This window comes from Gekko japonicus, unplaced genomic scaffold (genome assembly GCF_001447785.1).
Source record: "Gekko japonicus isolate JY-2015 unplaced genomic scaffold, Gekko_japonicus_V1.1 scaffold763, whole genome shotgun sequence".
NCBI lineage: Eukaryota > Metazoa > Chordata > Lepidosauria > Squamata > Gekkonidae > Gekko > Gekko japonicus.
In genome coordinates this window covers 650,603-669,577 of record NW_015161426.1, presented here as the reverse complement: position 1 = coordinate 669,577, position 18,975 = coordinate 650,603, and the positions used below count along the sequence as shown (strand labels likewise).

Below are 18,975 nucleotides of genomic sequence, written 5' to 3'. Positions count from 1 at the left end.
TATACAGCTTACAATGTGCGAAAATTCAGAGATGGAGCTGGGTGACTCTTCGAAATCCCAGACTTCATTATTGTCTAATTTTATAATAATCGATCCTGTCTTGACCAATAATAGCCGCTAACTATTTTGTTCTCTGTGTTACAGATCTGAAATACAAATACAAATCTGAAAACTATATGGGGGTTCTTATCCAGAGACAGGATATTGCAGAAGAGTAGTCATCACTATCTGAGAAGATGTCAAGAAGAAACTCACTGGCATAGCTGACCCAACTGACTCCACTCTAGTGCCACTGATGAGATGTACACTGTGTCAACAAGGACAGATCACTTGCTTGCATCCATTCGATATTGTTACATAATCCTTGCCAAAAATCTGGCCACCTTCTTGGAATGAAATGGTTTGCCCAAGGAATTATGAAGCATGCATCACTTGTACTTCAAACATTAGGGAAGCAAGTGGCAAAAAATAAACTGTGTAAGAACAGGTATGATGTGCAAATGGCTGGAAAGCTTGGTATAAAACAGCAAACTGCCTGACCAGCTAAATTAAGAAGGGGAGGGCAGGGAGGAGAAAATTTGTCTTTTGGGGGTTTTTTGGATTCTATTATCACATATTCTCAAAACAAAGATCATGGTTGCTAGAACTTAAATATTTTCTGATTCCCTTATCCCACTCAGTATTATAAACGATATGGAAAGCATGAACATGGTCTGGAATAATGTATTAAATGGGGAAGAGCAATAATTTTCCTTTAAGTTTTGTTCCAAGTGCATTGCCTTCTATGCAGGCTGCTATATATGGCTATAAATGTGGTTATGATAAGGCTAGTGATCAGGAATCTCACGTTTTATTAAAAAATGTCACATCGTATTGTGGTACAAGAACTGATTTACAGCCCATTACTCTTCAGTTACACTCACATGAATGCACCACTAGAAATATTTCACTGCAAAAGGGGAAAGAACAAGGCTACAGAGATTGTTCCAACTTTTAAAAAAGAAACACCCAAGACTTGCTTGCCTTTTCTCTATTCTGGGCAGATGTCTAATTGTTTTTATAAAGAGTAGAAGCAGTAATTAATTTAGCTGCTGAGTCTTCCTGGGGACCACAGACTGTAGCTGAAATGGTACTCATCAGTTAGAAAAATGCACTCTGTAGATATATACACCCCCCCTTCCAGGTCCCTGAAATAAAATGCTGTTACTTTCTTTTCGAAAAGCAGGGTGTGTTGGTACCCTCATTCTGGTAAGCCATAACACAGTAAATCCCCCACAACAGAGAATGCCCTAGTGCTGGAGGTGCTGAATGAACTAACATAAGGGGAGAGTACTGTGAAGGGTAGGTTACCGAAAAGCACAATTGGTAGTTCAATAGGTATGAGGGACTCAGACTGTGAAGGACTTTGAAGGTAATACTAGCATTCTGAGTTGGGCCCAGAATTAAACAGATAACCAATGCAACAACGGAAGAACCAGAATTATATGCTTGAGTCAGCTGGACCCAGATAAAGCATTGCTGCTGCATTTTATACCAGAAGATATTTCAGCAAGTGATATTCAAAGACGAAAACCCAAAGACAGTATGGGTTCCATTTAGCCAATATATTTGACAGTCACTTTTAGACGTATTGCCTATGAATTTGCCTACTCTGCATTTTAAGATCAATTACATCTTGTGCTGGCAGATTCCATATATTAATTATGTGCTGTGTGTTCACTTGTCACAAGTCTCCCATTCATCGATTTCACTGGGTGACCCTTAGTATCATAGGAGAGAAAGAAAATGTTCTGTCCACTTTTTCTACACCATGGAGTTTATAAATCCCTCTATTATGCCTCCTTAAGGGGGGGGAACTATATGGGGTTCCTATATGATGACCCTGTGCTCAAATTAGGCCATGATGAACTCTTTTGCTACTGTGCTCTTGGGCAAAATCCAGCAGAGAGAACCGTTTAATGAATAAGCCACACTGAAATAAATAAATAAAAGTTGTGTAAAAGTACAGCTGTTTTACCTGTATATCTTCCACTAATTGAAACAAATTTCCTTAGAAGAAATCTTTGTTGGATTGTACTGTGTTTCACTAAAAATGCCAGTGTCCATTCAGAACTGAATTAAACTATTCTACCCCTATGGAATCTGTGGTAACATTTCAGAATCTGTGCTAAGAGCCACAATTCCCATTCAAGAAATATGATTATTTACTGTGATCAACCTGAGTCATTTGGCATGAAGTAAACAAAAATAAATATTTCTATGGATGTTATAGAAGCTGAAGGGCATTATTTGTTTTACCACAAGGCAATGTGTGAGTGTGTGTGTGTGTAACTCACCACCTCAGAGTTTAGCCCAAATGAATAGACATATATATCATGTCAGGGGTTGGTGTCACAAATTCCTTTTAATCAGTACAGTCAATATGCTGCATTATATGAATAACTAATTAACTTCCCTACTTCCTTTCCCGCAGATGTCATTGCAATATCTGTCGGCAGAAAGCCATGTGCACTTGAGGGAAGGATGAGCTTTGTAATTAAGTATTAAGCCATTACAATGGTGTGAGTCTGCCATAAAACTATAAATAGCTATAATTCATATTTTTAAGACCCTGCATTTATTAGCATCTATTTTATGTATGAGGCTAGTGATGTATAAATGGAATAATTTTAAACAGTGAGTACTTTCTGTGCAGAGATGTGTGTGTGTGTGAGCATGTTTCTGTGTAAAGATGTATAGAGACAAAGAACTTCAGCTAGTGCTTGTGGTGATGTATAAAGATAAAATTGTTACTCCCCCATAGAATAACAGGTCATCTCTCTTTGCAAATTACAGCAATTAAAGAGATATATGAGGAACTAGTACTGTTTCTATAGTAATAGAGAGTAGTAGTTAAGGATGCAAATATTGTAAATGAAAACATATTTTAAATCTTTCTCTTATACAAAGATGTTGGCTTGTATCAATAGCTGTTTGCTGCACCTGGAAGTACACTGCTGTTGTGCCCATCCCTGTTTCTCGGGGTCCCCAGGAGGAACGGTGGGTTACAACAGAAGGGGGAGGCAGGAAATCCCATTATGCAGGCATCTCTGTGCCCACAAAGCTTTGAACATGGAAAGTCAAAGACAGAAGCTGCTCAGTAAAAAAAAAGGGGGGGTCTCTTTTTTAGTATTATTTGGTATTTTTACATTGAAATTAATAAAGTAGACCAAAAAGGTATTCTTGGTCCTCTCAACTTATTAGTTGCTGTTTTGCCATCCCAGGATTTCATTTCAGCATCACCATAGCAAAAGAAGAGAAATTGCACCGTGGGATAAGCATTAAGCTTATATGAATCTGCTGCTGGGGGAACTATATTGTAGTGGTGTGTTTATTTCATGAAAAGTTACCAGACAAGAAAGTGGTTCTTTTACATGCTGAAAACCACCATGGTGTAGCGGCTAAGAGTGGTTGACTCTAATCTGGAGAACCGGGTTGGATTCCTCACTTCTCCACATGAAGCCTGCTGAGTGACCTTGAGCCAGTCACGGTTGCCTCACAAGGAAAGGAATGTGATTCTAAGCTGCTTCGAAACTCTTCAGGGTAGAGAAAAGCAGGGTATAAAAACATTCTCTTCTTCTTCATTGGATTTCATTTGCAGGGTCACCTACCACTTGTTTCCTTTACTTCTTAACGCTTCACTGTTCAGAAGGAAGCAGTATGGGATATGTTTCAAAGGAGCTATGTTACAAAGGAGTCCCACAAACACCTTGTGGCCAATGGACTTTGTGACTTGTCTCATGCTTTCTAGGAACAGCAATCTATACCCAGAATGAAACTTACTTAAATGATGAAGAAGGGCATATTTGGCCATTTGGTTTGACAGTGGAATACAATGCAGCCACTTCATGTGTAACACAACAGACTCAAGAAAGATGTCTTATGCTAACAAAGTCACTCTGAACAGAGTACTAAAGCCTAGTACCCCAGTTACGAAGGAGATGCTACGTAAAAATCTGTTCTCCAAATGATAACAAAAAAAGTTTAAGATCTACACGGTGTGTTCTACAACGAGACAGGTGAGGCAGTGTCTTTAGGTAGCAAATTTTGAGGGATAGCAATCTCTGTGTCACCCTTTCTGCTACCCCACCTCCAAACCAATCCTATTGTGCATGTGTGGCTTGCCATACTCTGTTTAGAAATTCATGAGGAATGAGGAGAGGAGTCTTTATCTGCTCTAACTTCTGGGTGCTGTGGTACAAGGACCACAGAAACTCCATTTTGAGTTTCTGATTGAAGATGAGAAATAACAGCTGTATAGGAAAATTCCACTGCTTGCCTGTAGAATAGCAAAGGGTGATTCCACCATATGTTATGTAATATAATGAGCTCCACACCAGGTACCATAATTTAGAAAAGTCGCTTAATGGTCTAAGATGACATCCAATCCTCCTTTGTCAATTAAAACAGGGTACCAAGAGCTCTAAGAAGCAGAAGACCCTAATGGGAGTATAGATAAACAGTTGAGGTAAGTGTAACAGTTAAAGGATGCATGAGATAATCATAGATGGAAAGTTGAAGTCAAAAACAGATGAAAAGTTTGTGAGCATGCCATATATGAGATAGAAAGGTGCATAAAGGTAAAGGTTTCCCTTGCTCGAAAGCCAGTCAAATCTGACTCTAGGGATGCAGTACTCATCTCCGTTTCCAAGCCGAAGAGCCAGTGCTGTCCGTGGTCATGTGGCCAGCACGACTAAATGCTGAGGCACACGGAACGCTGTTACCTTCCCACCGAAGTGGTACCTATTTATCTACTTGCAATTTCTTGCTTTTGAACTGCTAGGTTGGCAGGAGCTGGGACCAGAGACGGGTGCTCACTCCGTCATGTGGCACAGGTCTCGAACTGCCAAGCTACCAACCTTCCAGCCTGCAGTTCAGCGTCTTAACCACTTGAGCCACTGCAGCTCCCAGACAGGTGTGTACTCTTATGTAAAGGTATGGGCATCTGCACATGTCCAAAGGTTGTTTGTGCATGATTGTAAAAAAGCTTGTAATTCTATCTGTTCTTTGGAATTCAGGCTTTAGATGCTTGCTTTGTTTGAATAAAGTTTTCTGCTCACTTTAGAAGCCTCACTGGTTGTGTTTCTGTTTGGGACAAACATGCCAGGCAATGGCCCATTTGGCTAATAGTGCTATGGAGCTGTAAGGTGAGGAAGGCAGCAGTGGCAAAAGGTGCTGGCTGGGGATAATGGCCTCTAGTGGCATCCCTTGTTGAGTCGCCACAGAAACTCCAAATAAATACCATATAAACAACACCATATCATAAGTAGAGATGCCACTGATAAGCAGCATCCCAAGCAAATGAGAATCCCTTCATTAGGATGTAGAATTCAGTGGGCGATTTCACACTAGAGCTGCCTCGTGGCGCAGCCGCCATTTGTCCCAACACTATTTGTCAATTTCACACCCGAGCCTGCGGGGCTGCATTTGACCCGCGGCTTCACCCGATTAACTCCGCAGTTTCGTGATCCTCAAAAACCAGGATCACGAAACTGCGGAGGAAATCGGGCAAAGCCGCGAGTCAAAATGCAGCCCTGCAGCTTCGGGTGTGAAATTGACATATTTGTGTCGGGGCAAACGGCGGCTGCGCCGCGAGGCAGCTCTAGTGCGAAATCTGCCAGTATTGGGATCATGTCACTTTTATCCAGTGTCAGTTACAGGGATACAAAAACTTGAAGTCTCTCAGCTGCCCATCTACATGGAATTATTCATTTAAGCACTTTTACAGTCAGTGACTTTTGTCTACCCCCCACAACTTAAAACCTTTTATCTCAGAAGTAGTGTGTGTACTTCATACATATCTGCTTCATACAGTTCTTCCTGCAGTGTGTCTGGTTTAACTATTTTTAGATGCTATGAAAGGATATTCTGGCCTTTTTTGGTAAAGGATCTATTAATATCATAGTGAAAGAGGCCAGTGTCCTGATTTAAGATCTGTGAGTATAAGGAGTTGAAAACTTAGTTCCTTTGACTCTGGATATTTGTATCAGCTGAGAATTTAGCCCAGATACATTAAAAACTAAAGACAGAAGCAAAAGAGTCCATGGTGTGTTCTGTTTTCTAGGCCAGACAAGTAGTAAGGCTTGACTAATATACTGGAGCAATATGGTTATAACTTTCCTAGATACCATCCTATTTTGATACACTTTGGATAGAATTAGACAGAATTACAAAGACCACATTGGGACTATCAGGCATGTTAAATACACAGATAGGAGCCAAACTGGTATCTGGGGTTGCCAGCTCTGGGTTGGTAAATTTCTGGATATTTGGAGGTGGAGCTTGGAGAGGGGGGTTGGGGGAGGGGAGGGACATCAGTAGGGCATAATGCCATGCAGTCCACTCTCCAAAGCAGTCATTTTCTCCAGGGCGACTAATTTCTGTCATCTGGAGGGCAGTTGTAATTCTAGGAGATCTCCAGGCCCCACCTGGAAATTGGTATCCAAGGGTATGGCCAGTGTAACACAAATTTTAGAATACTGGACTAGGAGTAGTAACCAAGTGTAGTATTGTGAGCAATTGGCCCAGACAGCTTTGCTTCAACTTGAGGTTTTTTATTTCGCTCTCTGGCTTGCCCTTCTCTCTCAGTCAGCTTCCTCAGCAACTCACTCACCTACAGGAGCTTTGCAGGGCCAAAACTAAAGGACACGGCAAAGCAGACACTGTTGACAGGTATAAGTCTTCAGTATGTGTGATCATGCCAATCTAATTGACAGGTGTCTGACAGTCTGGAGAACCAGCACAAACCGGTTCTGACTGGAGCTAAGCTGAGCTATCTCACAGTGACTCAGCAGTAAGCTGATTGGCTGGTCAGTGTATATAAGTGTATGTAGTCTGTACATTATATTCCTTCTTTTTGTATGAGCGTATGGCGGAGCACTTTGACGGAGAGAGCTGTAGAAATGGAAATAAATCACTATACATAGTTAACCACAAGAACTGTGTGAGTGTGGTTTACTGCAGTGGGATCTTAGCAGGGTGCAATTTGGATCTTTGGCTGAAAGCTGACCCGGTGACGCACACTGCGCGACACTGCGTGACACTGCGCAACAGACACTTGCCCCAGAGGCTGCTTATATCCATTGCAACACCAAGCTTGCCTTGCATCATCCAATGCATAGAAAAGCATTGCTGCATCACCAGTCCATTTACCTTTGGCTACTAGCCATGCAAGGGCAGGGAAACTTCTCTGGGTAGTTTTCAGCTGATCTCATGATAGCAGTTAGCCAGGGAGTCACACATCCCCTCTCAGAGGCTAGTCAAGGAAGCAGCAAAGTTTTCTCTCATCAAATCCCACAGGAAACAAGCCAATCCATATGCAGAAGGGTTTTTAGTACCATTATTTCACAACTGCATTCATAGCATAATTTCTACCTCTTTTTCTCCCTCTTTTTTTTGTTTCTCACTGGCTAATTACTGTGGTCTTTGGTTTCAAAAGGTAACTGCCACAGAGGCCTTGCTATGATTCATTGTTATTGCAGCACAAGGATGGATTGCCACAGTGGGTCAAAAAACCCTCAAAAATGGAGACAAAGGAGGAATTTGGCCAAGAGTAACAAAACTGCATGGCTCTGTCTTTGGTCTAATGTATACTATCCGCCTTAACTTTGGTCTCTTGCTGCATGCAATGTGGAGGAATTTTACAGGACTGGCCTCTAAATTATGCATCCAGTACTATTCTGCCCGTTGCTCTTTCTGGAATTTGGTAACAACATTATGTAAATGACATATTCAGAAATTAAACTGTTTTCCTACTGATTATTATGTGAACAATGGCTGCGGTCACACGGAGCATTTGCCGCGTTGATGATACTGATGGTAAGCAGATTTTCCGGGCGCGATCACACTGCAACATCTGGGAAGCGTAGAGCTACCGTGGCTAACCCGAGGCTTCCCGCCGAAGATGCGGAGTAAAAAACTAGTACCTCCGAGGTACTAGTTTCCGGAAGCCGCGGGGCAAGGGCGGGAGTCTGTTCGTGTTTCCAGTGGACTTACGTGGCATCCGGCGCTCACCGCTGTTCGTCACACACAAGGGTTTTTTTGTCTCCCAAGTCTCCGCAGGTTGCGCAATAGCGCCCAACAGCGCATGTGCACAAAGAGCGATTGCTAGTGCGATCGCGCGGCGTGGCTTCTGTGCCGTGCTGCAGGATACCCGTCTGGTCGGCATCTCTCCCCTAACCACGGGACCTCGACCAGGACGTGTGCTCAGGCGGCCGCACATTAGTTTCCTCCAGGGCAAATAGCCACGCCTCCCCCCGCGATATCCGGCCCGTGTGACCGGGCCAATGTCATGCAACACTAATGATTGCAAAAACAGAAAAAGGGTTTGGGATCAGGGATCCCTGGAAGGTATCTGGGAGGCTTTACTACCTTGAAAAGTTTGCACCTGATACCACAAATGAATATTAGTGGAAACCAATTTATACCTTCAATGACTGGAACATATCTAAAAGTTTGTATCTACAAATCTATGGCTACTGCTGTTCTTACGATCGTTTAGACAGATATCAAGTGCATGCTGTAGCACAGGACAAATAAAATAATGTGGGTTGGGAAGGAAAAGATAGTGGTGAATGATAAAGCAGCTTTCTCTAGACTCAAGGGGTAGCAAAGCAGTCTAACCTAGCTAAATGAATGATTGAATCCTGACTTTTTTGTTATTATTATAATATGTAATTCTATATTTAGGCCAATTTACCATGACACGTATTATTGAACACTGACATATAATAAGCCAAACTTAACCATGTCCAAACTGACCTCTTACCTTTGTCCTAAATACTTGCACTAGTATGAGTACATGAAATGATGTCATGGGGCAGCACTTCTGAGACAATTAGGTTCTGCTACTATGGACTAGGAGTTCAATATACCTTACAATTAACCTCTAGAAGCCCTTTAACTCTGCAAGTCATTTATGTGGGAAGGGTTAATGAAATAACTAATGTAATTGCGACAATTTATGCTATGTCTCAAAATAATTCTTACTGACAGGCATACCAAAACACCATAATGAAAAGAAGTAACAGAATTAAGCATGAGAAAATAGAAAGCAGAAAAATCAAGTTTCCACATTCCCACCCTCCCACTGCAGGATAACATTTGATTTATCCCATCCAGCTACATGAAGAATTAACATAAAATTGGCATATGGTTTTAAAATTCTGTTGTTTCTGGGCTTTCTATCATATTTTTATCCCATCATTTTTACAAGGAGCTCAAGGCAACATACATCGTATTTCCCCATGGATTTTTTAAATGTTAAATCACAGGTGTAGTGTGGCCCAAATAAATATTCCCTCAAATACATGCCACTGTGTTTTGGTGCTATGTAGGGTACTGTGAGACCAAAAAGAAAAGAAAACAAAATGTATATTTTGATCACATAGCTGTATACATTCATAAGTCATGTTAAGACACTCATAAAAATAGATGCCAATAAATCAATTTGCTGATCCCCCCCCCCCGGATCTTTGACTCTTTGGAAGAGAACAGACTCTCTGTGTGCATTATTTTTGTAGTTACCTGGCCATGGAGACGGAGTCAATGCTTAAAGAAATGCTGAAGCTTTCACCTGTGTGGAATGCATGCCGTTACCCTGGAAGCTATGCTTCTTTAGTTCGAAATGTGTGGTGAGATGTGAGGGTCTCATCGCACGAGATCTGAAACTCAAGTTAGATTGGGGTTTCTCCCAACCTCTACCCAACTCATATTTCATGTCTGACCAGGACTCACATGAATACATAAAGCTGCCTTACTGAAACAGACTGTTGGTCCATCAGTGTCAGCATTGTCTACTCAGACTGGCAGCATGTCTCTATGGTTTCATGTAGAGGACTTGCAGATCATTTACTGCCAGATTCTTCTACCAAGAGATGCTAGGGATTGAACCTGGGACCTTCTACATGCCAAGCAGACACTCTACCATTGAGCCATGGCCCCTAACCTTCAAAGGAGGGGACCAAATTAGTTGCAGAATGTGGGCTGCGGTCACACGGAACATTAGCTATGCAAGAGAGACGGAAGACAGGCGGATTTTCCGGGCGTGATCTCACGGCACATCTGGGAAGCGTAGCGCTTCTGTGGCACAACCAAGGCTTCCCGCCAAAAACGCGCAGCAAAAAACTAGTACCTCGGAGGTACTAGTTTCTGGAAACCGCGGGGCAAGGGCGGGCGTCTGATCGCGTTTCCGGTGGCATCCAGCGCCCGCCCATGTCCCCTTGCGAAAAAGGTCCCCCCCCAAGTCTCCGTGGATGCGCACACGCACCCAACGGAGTATACGCATTTGTCGTGTACACAAAAAAAGAAAACCAGTTTGCCGCACCGCGCACTTCTTCATTGTGCGCAGGCGTGTCCTGTGATCGGCACCTCTCCCTACCCACGGAACCTCCACGGTACCTCCACAGGACCTCCACAGGAGGTCTGATCGCTTAACCGCGCGTTAGTTTGCCCCGGGGCAAACAGCCACGCTTCCCCCCCCCCGCAGTTTCCTGCCCGTGTGACCGGAGCCATGGTACAGCAGCAGGAGGGGTTCAGCCTTCCCTTCCTTCTATCCCACAATGCTTTTGACAGAAAAACAGTGGCGGGATGGGGCTTTGTCCCACGGCCAGTTCTATGTGTCTGCCCACATCTCACATAATGAGATCCTGAGGCTGCAGCTGTTCACAGGTATGGGGGAAAACCCCAAACAAACAGGAATCAACACAATTTTATTTCGTCTTCTTCAGTTTATGCCGGAATAACATTTTGTTTGCCTCTGAAGTGCTACTAGATTGCTGTTTATTTTTTTGCTGTAAACAGTTATCATGACTGCCCTTCTGATCTGGAAAGAAACAAACACCTCTGTCCTTGCATTTTGGAGAGCATTTCAGGCTGCAGTGGGAGAGGGGGCAAAGTCCTATTCCACTGATGAAAATGCCTTCATTTTCTGGAGACTTTACCACAGGATCCATGTCTATCTCTCTCTGTTCCTCACTGTATTGGCTCCCACTTTGCAGCCTTTCTCTCTTTCTGCCCTGCAACATGATTCTTCTTATGAATGGACATTTTAGTCTCCTAATCTTAAAAGGGGGGAAAGGAATTTTAAGCAAAGTTAATTATGAATCATGGAAAGTACCAACTGGCAGATGAAATGTGCTTACACTCTGATGTTAATACAAGAATTCTCCTGTGCCATGTAGAACACTAAGCCAGCTAAATAGTCCAAAGGAGATCCATTGTACCAGGCTGAAACTGAAATGCAGTGCTAACATGGCAAGTTCTCATTTTACAAAATAATAATTCTGATTGAACTAGTGTCGCTTTTCATCAAGTGCAGTAAAGGATTATTTAAATAAAAAAGATCAGAGGACAAATAACATCTCATTATTAAGCCCATTACTTCCATGATGATTAACATGAAAAAATTAGGGCCTGCACAGAAAACTGGGAGTACTGAAAGAAGAAATAGTGGTCATAAAATGGGAATACTTTATTAAGACGAACTCATAAGTGATTCTTGCCTCCATTTTTTTTCAAAGATTAGACAATAAATAGACAAGACAAGGTCATCAATATCAGTTACTGAACCTGATGTTAATTTTTACAAGTTTTTGTCTAAGCCGCCCTGAGCCTGCATGCGGGGAGGGCGGGGTATAAATAAAATTAATTAAATAAATAAATAAATAAGGGCCCTTGGAATGTTTGAAAAACTTTCAGCATCAGATACAACTATCAGGTGATACTGATAAACAAAACAGCTTTTGTTTGATTATCTATTAGTTAACTATTATTCTATTAATTTATTAAATAGTAGAATGTAAAAGTAAGTATTATTTCAAAATTGCTTCATAGGCTTCATAGGCCATGCTAGAAATCCAGTTCAAATGTGCAAGCAGGCAGACACTTCTAGAATGTCCATTAAAATTTCCAGTGTGAAAATATGCCCACATTCAAAGCTTCATGTTATTGGAAAGGTAATATCATGACAGATTCTAGCCCAAAGGCCTCCCTGATTTTCAAAGGCTTTTGTCATGGCTGGAGAATACTTTCAAACAGACAGTTTCCAATAGTTTCTTTTCTTTTCTTTTTTTTCTTTTTTTTAGATGGATAGTTCCACACAAAGCCACACAGGGTCCCACACAGCGTGGATTTGGGGATCTGGGAACCCCCGCTGCCACCCTGCCACTACTCCCACTGCCCTTTGCCCCTGAAGCAGCAACTACTCCTTCCCTCTTTAGATATTTTAAAATGTAGTGTGGTTTGCTGTATGGTTTAAAATTATCACCTGTGGGAGCCAGGAAGGAAGGAACCTTAGCTGCTCTTGGCAGAGTCAGCAGTGAGAGGGGGAAGCTCAGGTCTACCTTCCACTGGTCCTGCAACAGAACTGCACCAGCATTTGTCATATGGACTTCTGAAAGTCACTATGGCTCAATTTGACTTGGGAGATTTGAAGTCTAATGTTTATTCAATCATGAATGCAGGGGCTGGTTCTGAAACACTAATTTTATGCATCTGTTCATTTTATATGAAGTGGTGATTTCTTCTTGCACTTTCTTTGTGCGTGGCCTGAAAGCAGGGATATTTTTTTTGCATGTTTATAGTATGCTTAGAACATGGCTTAATAAATAATAATATAATATAGTAATAGGATGAATGGGATAACAGCTCCCTGCACCATTACAGTATTTTCTTATGGCAAGTGAAAGATTCTCCTTCTTTTTGAGCTTCATGTTAGGGTTTTCTTTTCTTTTAGGTATTTTGGGCTATCAAACAAGGAGCGCTTTTCTCTTGCTTAGAAAAATCAAGAATAGCTTCATTCAAATATAAAATTAATCTTAGGGGGTGCAAAGCCTAAAGAATCCAGCTATCATGATTTCAGCAGTACAGCCACCTGTACATTTCCATTCTATAAGGGAACGAACCTGCAAGGAACTTTAGCCTAATTGTGCAATCCCTGTCCTTTCCCCATCTTGTGCAGTGCTAATTATTTCTTGGTTTTCAAGAAACCACAGTTTGCTATTACATTCAGACCAGCAAACTGTGATTTATTTCAGGCAGGGGTCGTTTCGTAGAAAAAGAGCTAGGGGAACTCATTAGCATAACTCATTAGCATATGCCACACCCCCTGACATCACCAGAAGTGTGTCATAAGGCCACACCCCCCCCCCCCAACAGCCCCGGCCGCCGCCCTTGCAGCTCCACTGCCGAGCCCCATGAGGGGCCCGGCGGTGGACCTGCAAGGCCAGCGGGAGTGCAAGGAAGCCCCGCGAAGGCCCTCCCTGGCCCCAGGCAGGCAGGGGTGGGGAGAGGCAGGGAGGAAGCAACTTACCCTCCCTCTTCTCCTGCCTCCTCCTAGCTGAATGAGGGCCGGAAGCGGGGCGGCCGGAAGCAGGGGGCGGGGCTTCGTCATGTGCCCCGCCCCCGTACCTCACCCGGGGGAACTGCGATCCCCCACGATCCCCCCCGAAATGACCTCTGATTTCAGGTATAATGCAAACTGATGGTTTAGGAAAGTCATCATCCGAACCTGCACCATTATGCTAATTAATGTTAGTTCAAGTGCCTCAAGCCAGTATAGGAAGCTGGTTTATTTACCATTGTTAGTCTTAACTATGATTTCACATTATTTACAAATATGGTATCCTGCCTTAATCTTTGTTTGTCTCCTGCTTACAATAGATGCCCTCTTACCTCCACAGAATCAGCAGGTAAGAACCACTCAGAAATGAAACCACTGTTGCCTTCAGGTGGCTCTTGCTAGAACCCAGACTTTTCCTGCCCTCACTCCCCATATGGCACCCAGAGCATGCTGTATTGAATGCACACAGTCCTCCTCTAACACAGCAATTCCCAATCTTTTGAGTACGGTGACCCACAAGTCCAAATTTACTTGTTATGGTAACCCATCCAGGGTTGGCCCAAAGTTTTTTGGCACACTCGGTAAATTATGACTCTGGCACCCATCTAGTTTAGCATTCCATTTTCTACTGCGGCTAACCAGTTGTTCTTGAGAAACCAACAAACATCACATGAAGGGCACAGTTGCCTCCACTGTGAACCCCAAGCAAAGTGGCATTTTGATATACACAGCTTTGCATATCAAAGTTACATTCCAGCCTTTGACCATCACCTTCTTCTACATTACTACCTCTAATCATCCCTAAGATTCTCACTCACTCTAGTGACCATCAGGACACACTTTGCTTGATCAACATGTATATGCAGTGAAGAAAAAATACCAAATTATGGCCCCGGTCACATGGGCCGGAAAATGTGGGGGGGAAGCGTGGCTGTTTGCCCCGGAGCAAAATAATGTGCAGCCGCCCGATCACAGGTTAGGGCGTGAGGTGCCGATCACACAGCTATCCTGCAGCGCGGCAAAGAAGCGGCGCTGTGCGATCACACCAGCAATTGCCAGGCGCCACTTCCATGGCAAATGGGAATATTTTTTTTCTCACTGAAAGGTGAGCATGTGCATGATCATTTGTGCGCATCCTGTGAAGACTTAAAAAAAAAACCCTAACCGGCTTGGGACGGGACTAAGACGGGACGCGATCAGACGCCCGCCCTTGCCCCACGTTTTTCAGAAACTAGTACATCATAAATACTAGTTTTTTACTCTGTATCTTCAGCACGAAGCCACGGGTTAGCCACGGGTGCACTACACTTCCCAGATGTTGCGGTGTGATTGCGCCCGGAAAATCCACCTATCAGCCGTATCTTTAGCGCGGCAAATGCTCCATGTGAACGGGGCCAATGTATGACATGGAAGATACTGATTCTAGGGTCAGATCTTGGTTTCCAAGATAGAAAAGAGAGCAACAGAAATGGCAGAGGCAACCATTAGGGAGGGCTGGCCTGTGACCCACTTCCAAAGGCTTCACAATCCAATTTGAGGCCCAACCCACAGCTCTAACAGATGCTTAGTACAGCCAGCTCTGATAATCCTGATCCCATTTTAGGAAGGGGTGTGTATGTATGCAAGCATATTGGTATATTTGTACAGAGCCCAGGCTGTGTCCCCACAATCTTTAATGGTATTCAACGTGGTCAGTGCCAATTATCTGTTTGTGGTGTATACGCATGACAATCCTCATGTACACATGTTAATTATACTACTTTTTAGATCACTGGTATAACAATTGTTCATGTCAAACAAACTGAAAAGCAATGTGAGATATAATATTACTTCTCCTAATTAAGAAATCACAAACATGAGATCCATCTATGTAATATCTCAGCTTTATTACAAATAGTAGCCCGCTTTAACTCTCCAAGCCACTACATGAGAAAGGAAAAGACAAGATGACAGCCAAGAGCCGATGCCACTCTAGCGAGAATGAGTACAATGTCTGATCTCAAAAAAAAGGTGATCCTGCGCTTGTAAAGCAGCTAGTGATCCAAGACCATTTGTCAGAAAGAGGATGATAGAAAATCTGTGGAGAATGATGGTTGTGTAATCACCTGGAACTTATTGTTCTTGATGACACACAAGACATCAGTGATGGCTGCAGTGGTGAAGAAGCAAAAGGAAAGAGAAAAGAGACCAAATGCATGTGCCTTTGAAGAAACAAACTATTAAGATAATACACTACAAATGCCTAAGACACTGATAGAGATGTGAGAAGACTATGCAAAAAGAAGGTTGATGCTTGACTAGACATGCACTTTAGGGGTGGCGTACAGAGAAATGTACTTTGGAATAATGAACAGGCTGTCTTGCTGATGATTTAATAGCAGATAGTGGGAAAGATGGAAAAGGGCAAAACTTTAGTTAACTCACTTGAGATGTGTGTCTAAAGCTTCAAAAAGAAGCTTTGATTTGTAGAGGTTCTGCCTCCATCATGTGGATAGTCTGTCACTGGATGGTGTGGATGATTCACTTAACTACTTTCTGTACACACTAGGGTTACCAACATTATTCATTGCAACCTCCCCTGCAGGCTGTTTCCCATCTAAACCAACTTTCACTGTTCTTAGAACTATATGGAAAATGGTGTTTCACGTGATTTCCCACCAGAAATCTCCCATCTAGCTGGGGGTGGGGTGAGAAAAGGGGGAAAGGTGGATACATTTGGGAGAGGCGGTACAAAACTTACAAGACCTATATAAAACTATTTTCTTCCATATACCAACAGAATCTTGTTCAATGACCATCTTTCTGACATTTTAGTAAATATGGCAACAATAATTTACAGTCCCCAGGGCTAAAACTGGCTTTCTTGGCTCAGTGGTGCTTTCTATGTAGGCTGTTGAGGGAATTACTGTTAACTTCACTGTTCTTTTGGTAGTGATAGAAGTGATACACAAATGGTGGTAGAAGGACAGATGCTCATCCCTCCATCAGAAACCTCAAAAAAGTACTGACATCCAACTGCAAAGAAACTCTGCTAAGGGGATTTCTCCCCCTTTAAAAAGGGATGGGAAATTACCCCAACGGCATAAAGTTGTGGTTCATATGTTATTTTAAGTAGATGGATGGAGATGCCTACCCGCTCATCTACCTCTGGAAACTACTGCCACCACTAAAAGATGAACTGGGTGTAGTGGCATCTGTGTACAGAAAAAAATACAGTTACTAGATTCCAATATCTGTACAAAAAAGGTAATTCAGTCACTGCCTATAGACAATTTGTGATAACAGTGTGGCCTCTCATGGCTAGTATCACATTTACTTTTCTTTATTCAGTCATAGTGATGTACTCTGAAGCTCTCTTGCCTTGTTGCCAATCAGTGGCATTTATTTAATTATACAAATATACATTGCCCCTTTTATTCAAGGGCTGAAATACCACCAGTCAGAATGCAGAATTCCACCAAAGGGCCTTTAGTTTACCTTAAACAAATGCCAAAGTTTACCTTAATTCCTTGAAGGGGTCTGCCCTGATAGTGGAAGTTTCTATGGATTTAGGGAACACTGTACCTTCTGCTCCTGAAATAACAAAACAGAACGTAAGTTGTAGATGTTATAACTTGTCAGCAGGGAAATGAATCTCAAATTGCAGGTGGTACAATTTGTAGCTAATCTACCCATACATTAATCCAAACCCAGAACAGCTCTAGTGTATCTTAATAAGTGTTCAGGATAAAGGGGCTAAGGGCTTTCCCCCCAATGTGCTTTGGCCTGTTTTCCATTACAGAAGTAAGTCCTGGCTTGCAAAGTGTCGAACACTCTACAGACATGTAAAGCAGCCCCCCCCCCAAAAAAGAGAGTAACTGTATTGGTACAATATATGCTGCACTTTTGATCACAGACAATATATGGTGTTAGGCTTGAATGCTTTTCCAAATCTCAGAGGGATGGATAACACCAATATCATACCATTATTGCCAAAAGTTTGCTGAATGGATGCACTTCCTGCACTTTCCATGCAACAAGGCCAATACTGTACATCTGTCTATCCACTAAATTTTAATCCCGTCCTTCCTCCAAGGAGTAAACATGGCTGCCCTTTCCCCCATTTTATCCTCACAACAATCCTGGGAGGTAAGTTACATAGAAAGAGAATGACTGTCCCAAGCCACCCACTGAATTTCACAGCTACGTGGGTACTTGAATGATTTCAAACCTCCTAGATCCTCATGCAACACTGTAACCACCACTACACCACATTGGCTCCCAGCACTGTCAAAGGAGGAGGTGTATGCATATTACCACAGGATAGCCTTAACTGTTACAATACTGAATAGTGAAGTGAGATGGAGACAACATGGATCCAATTTGTACTTTTTGTCTTCAGAGCATGGCTATTGGGAGGCTGCTACACTTTGTTATGCTGGGATCTATTTGCAATTGTGTTTTTTTTATATATAAATCCCCGGAGGGATATTTTTTTATTTTGCAAATACTACAAAAACTACAAAGAAATATTAGGGAAGGGACTACAACTAAGGGTAAAGGAAAGCAAACCACACTAAACTAAAACCCCAAGAGGAGGAGATCTTTTCACTGTTAGTAAAAATGTTAGTACAATTAGTTTTAGTATCACAATATACTTGTAGAGTTCTTGCTTATAACAATTCGCTATTTGTATGTTATTTTGTTAGTTGTTATGAGAGAAGTCTCTGATCATCTTCTTATTCTTCGCTTCAAAAGGGCATTTTCCAAGTCCTTCTGCCTTTACTTCAGCTTTCTGTCTCTAAAATCGTATACCACTCTGGCTGGTCCTGCACCCTTTTCTGCCGCAGAGTCCTCTTCCCTTCCAGAGGTAGCAGAGTCACTAGACTTCGTTTCTTCCTCTTTGGACTCTTCGTCTGTCCCCAGCTAACGTCTCAAAAATTCTTTGGCTTTAAAAGTGGAGTCTATCTTCTCTCTTCTATCGTTGATCTTAAAGATGACACCCTCCGGAACCGCCCACCTGTACGATATCCCATTAGTTTGAAGACAAGAAATTAAGTCCTTGTAATTTTTCCTCTTTTGTCTAATTTCAAATGGAATGTCCTTTAAGGTTTTAATGGTTACATTTCCCATTTTCAGTGGAGTTGCTGATGTTGCTTTTAAAATGGCATCTCTGGTTTGTCTTCTTACAAACCTGACCATTATTTCTCCAGATAGGTTATTTTTTTAATGTAATTGGAGTATGCCCTAAAGGCTGACTCCATTTCGTTTACCAGTTCATCCGCTGTTAAACCTATTACTGGAGTGATAATCTCACCAAGCACCCTCTTGCCGATCCATTTCAGGAACCCCCTGAAACCTGAGAATCATGTTAGCTTTTTCCATCTGTAGCTGCAAAACTCGATTCTCTTGGTAATTCTGCTTCGTTTCCACATCTCCCAGCCTTTTCTTCAACTTCTTGCTTGTGGTGTCTATCTCTTTAATTTTCTCGTTTGCCTGCTCCACTTTTTTCTCTGTTTCATTCAGATGAAGCTGCTGTGCTGCAAAGTTTTTATTCATCACAGTCAATTGCTGGTTAATACTATCGAGTTGCTGCATCACTGGCTTGAGCATATCCA

The 18,975-nt window shown here is 42.4% G+C and overlaps 1 protein-coding gene across 2 annotated transcripts in view; it reads right to left on the bottom strand.

Annotated features, from left to right (window-relative positions):
* The window catches only part of SGCD (sarcoglycan delta), a 359,455-nt gene that overhangs the window by 93,557 nt on the left and 246,923 nt on the right, over nt 1–18,975 (bottom strand). For both annotated transcript variants that reach the window (XM_015428722.1, XM_015428728.1), the window contains exon 6: nt 16,879–16,951. In XM_015428722.1, coding sequence (XP_015284208.1) covers nt 16,879–16,951 — 73 coding nt within the window. The remainder of the gene's footprint in view (nt 1–16,878; nt 16,952–18,975) is intronic.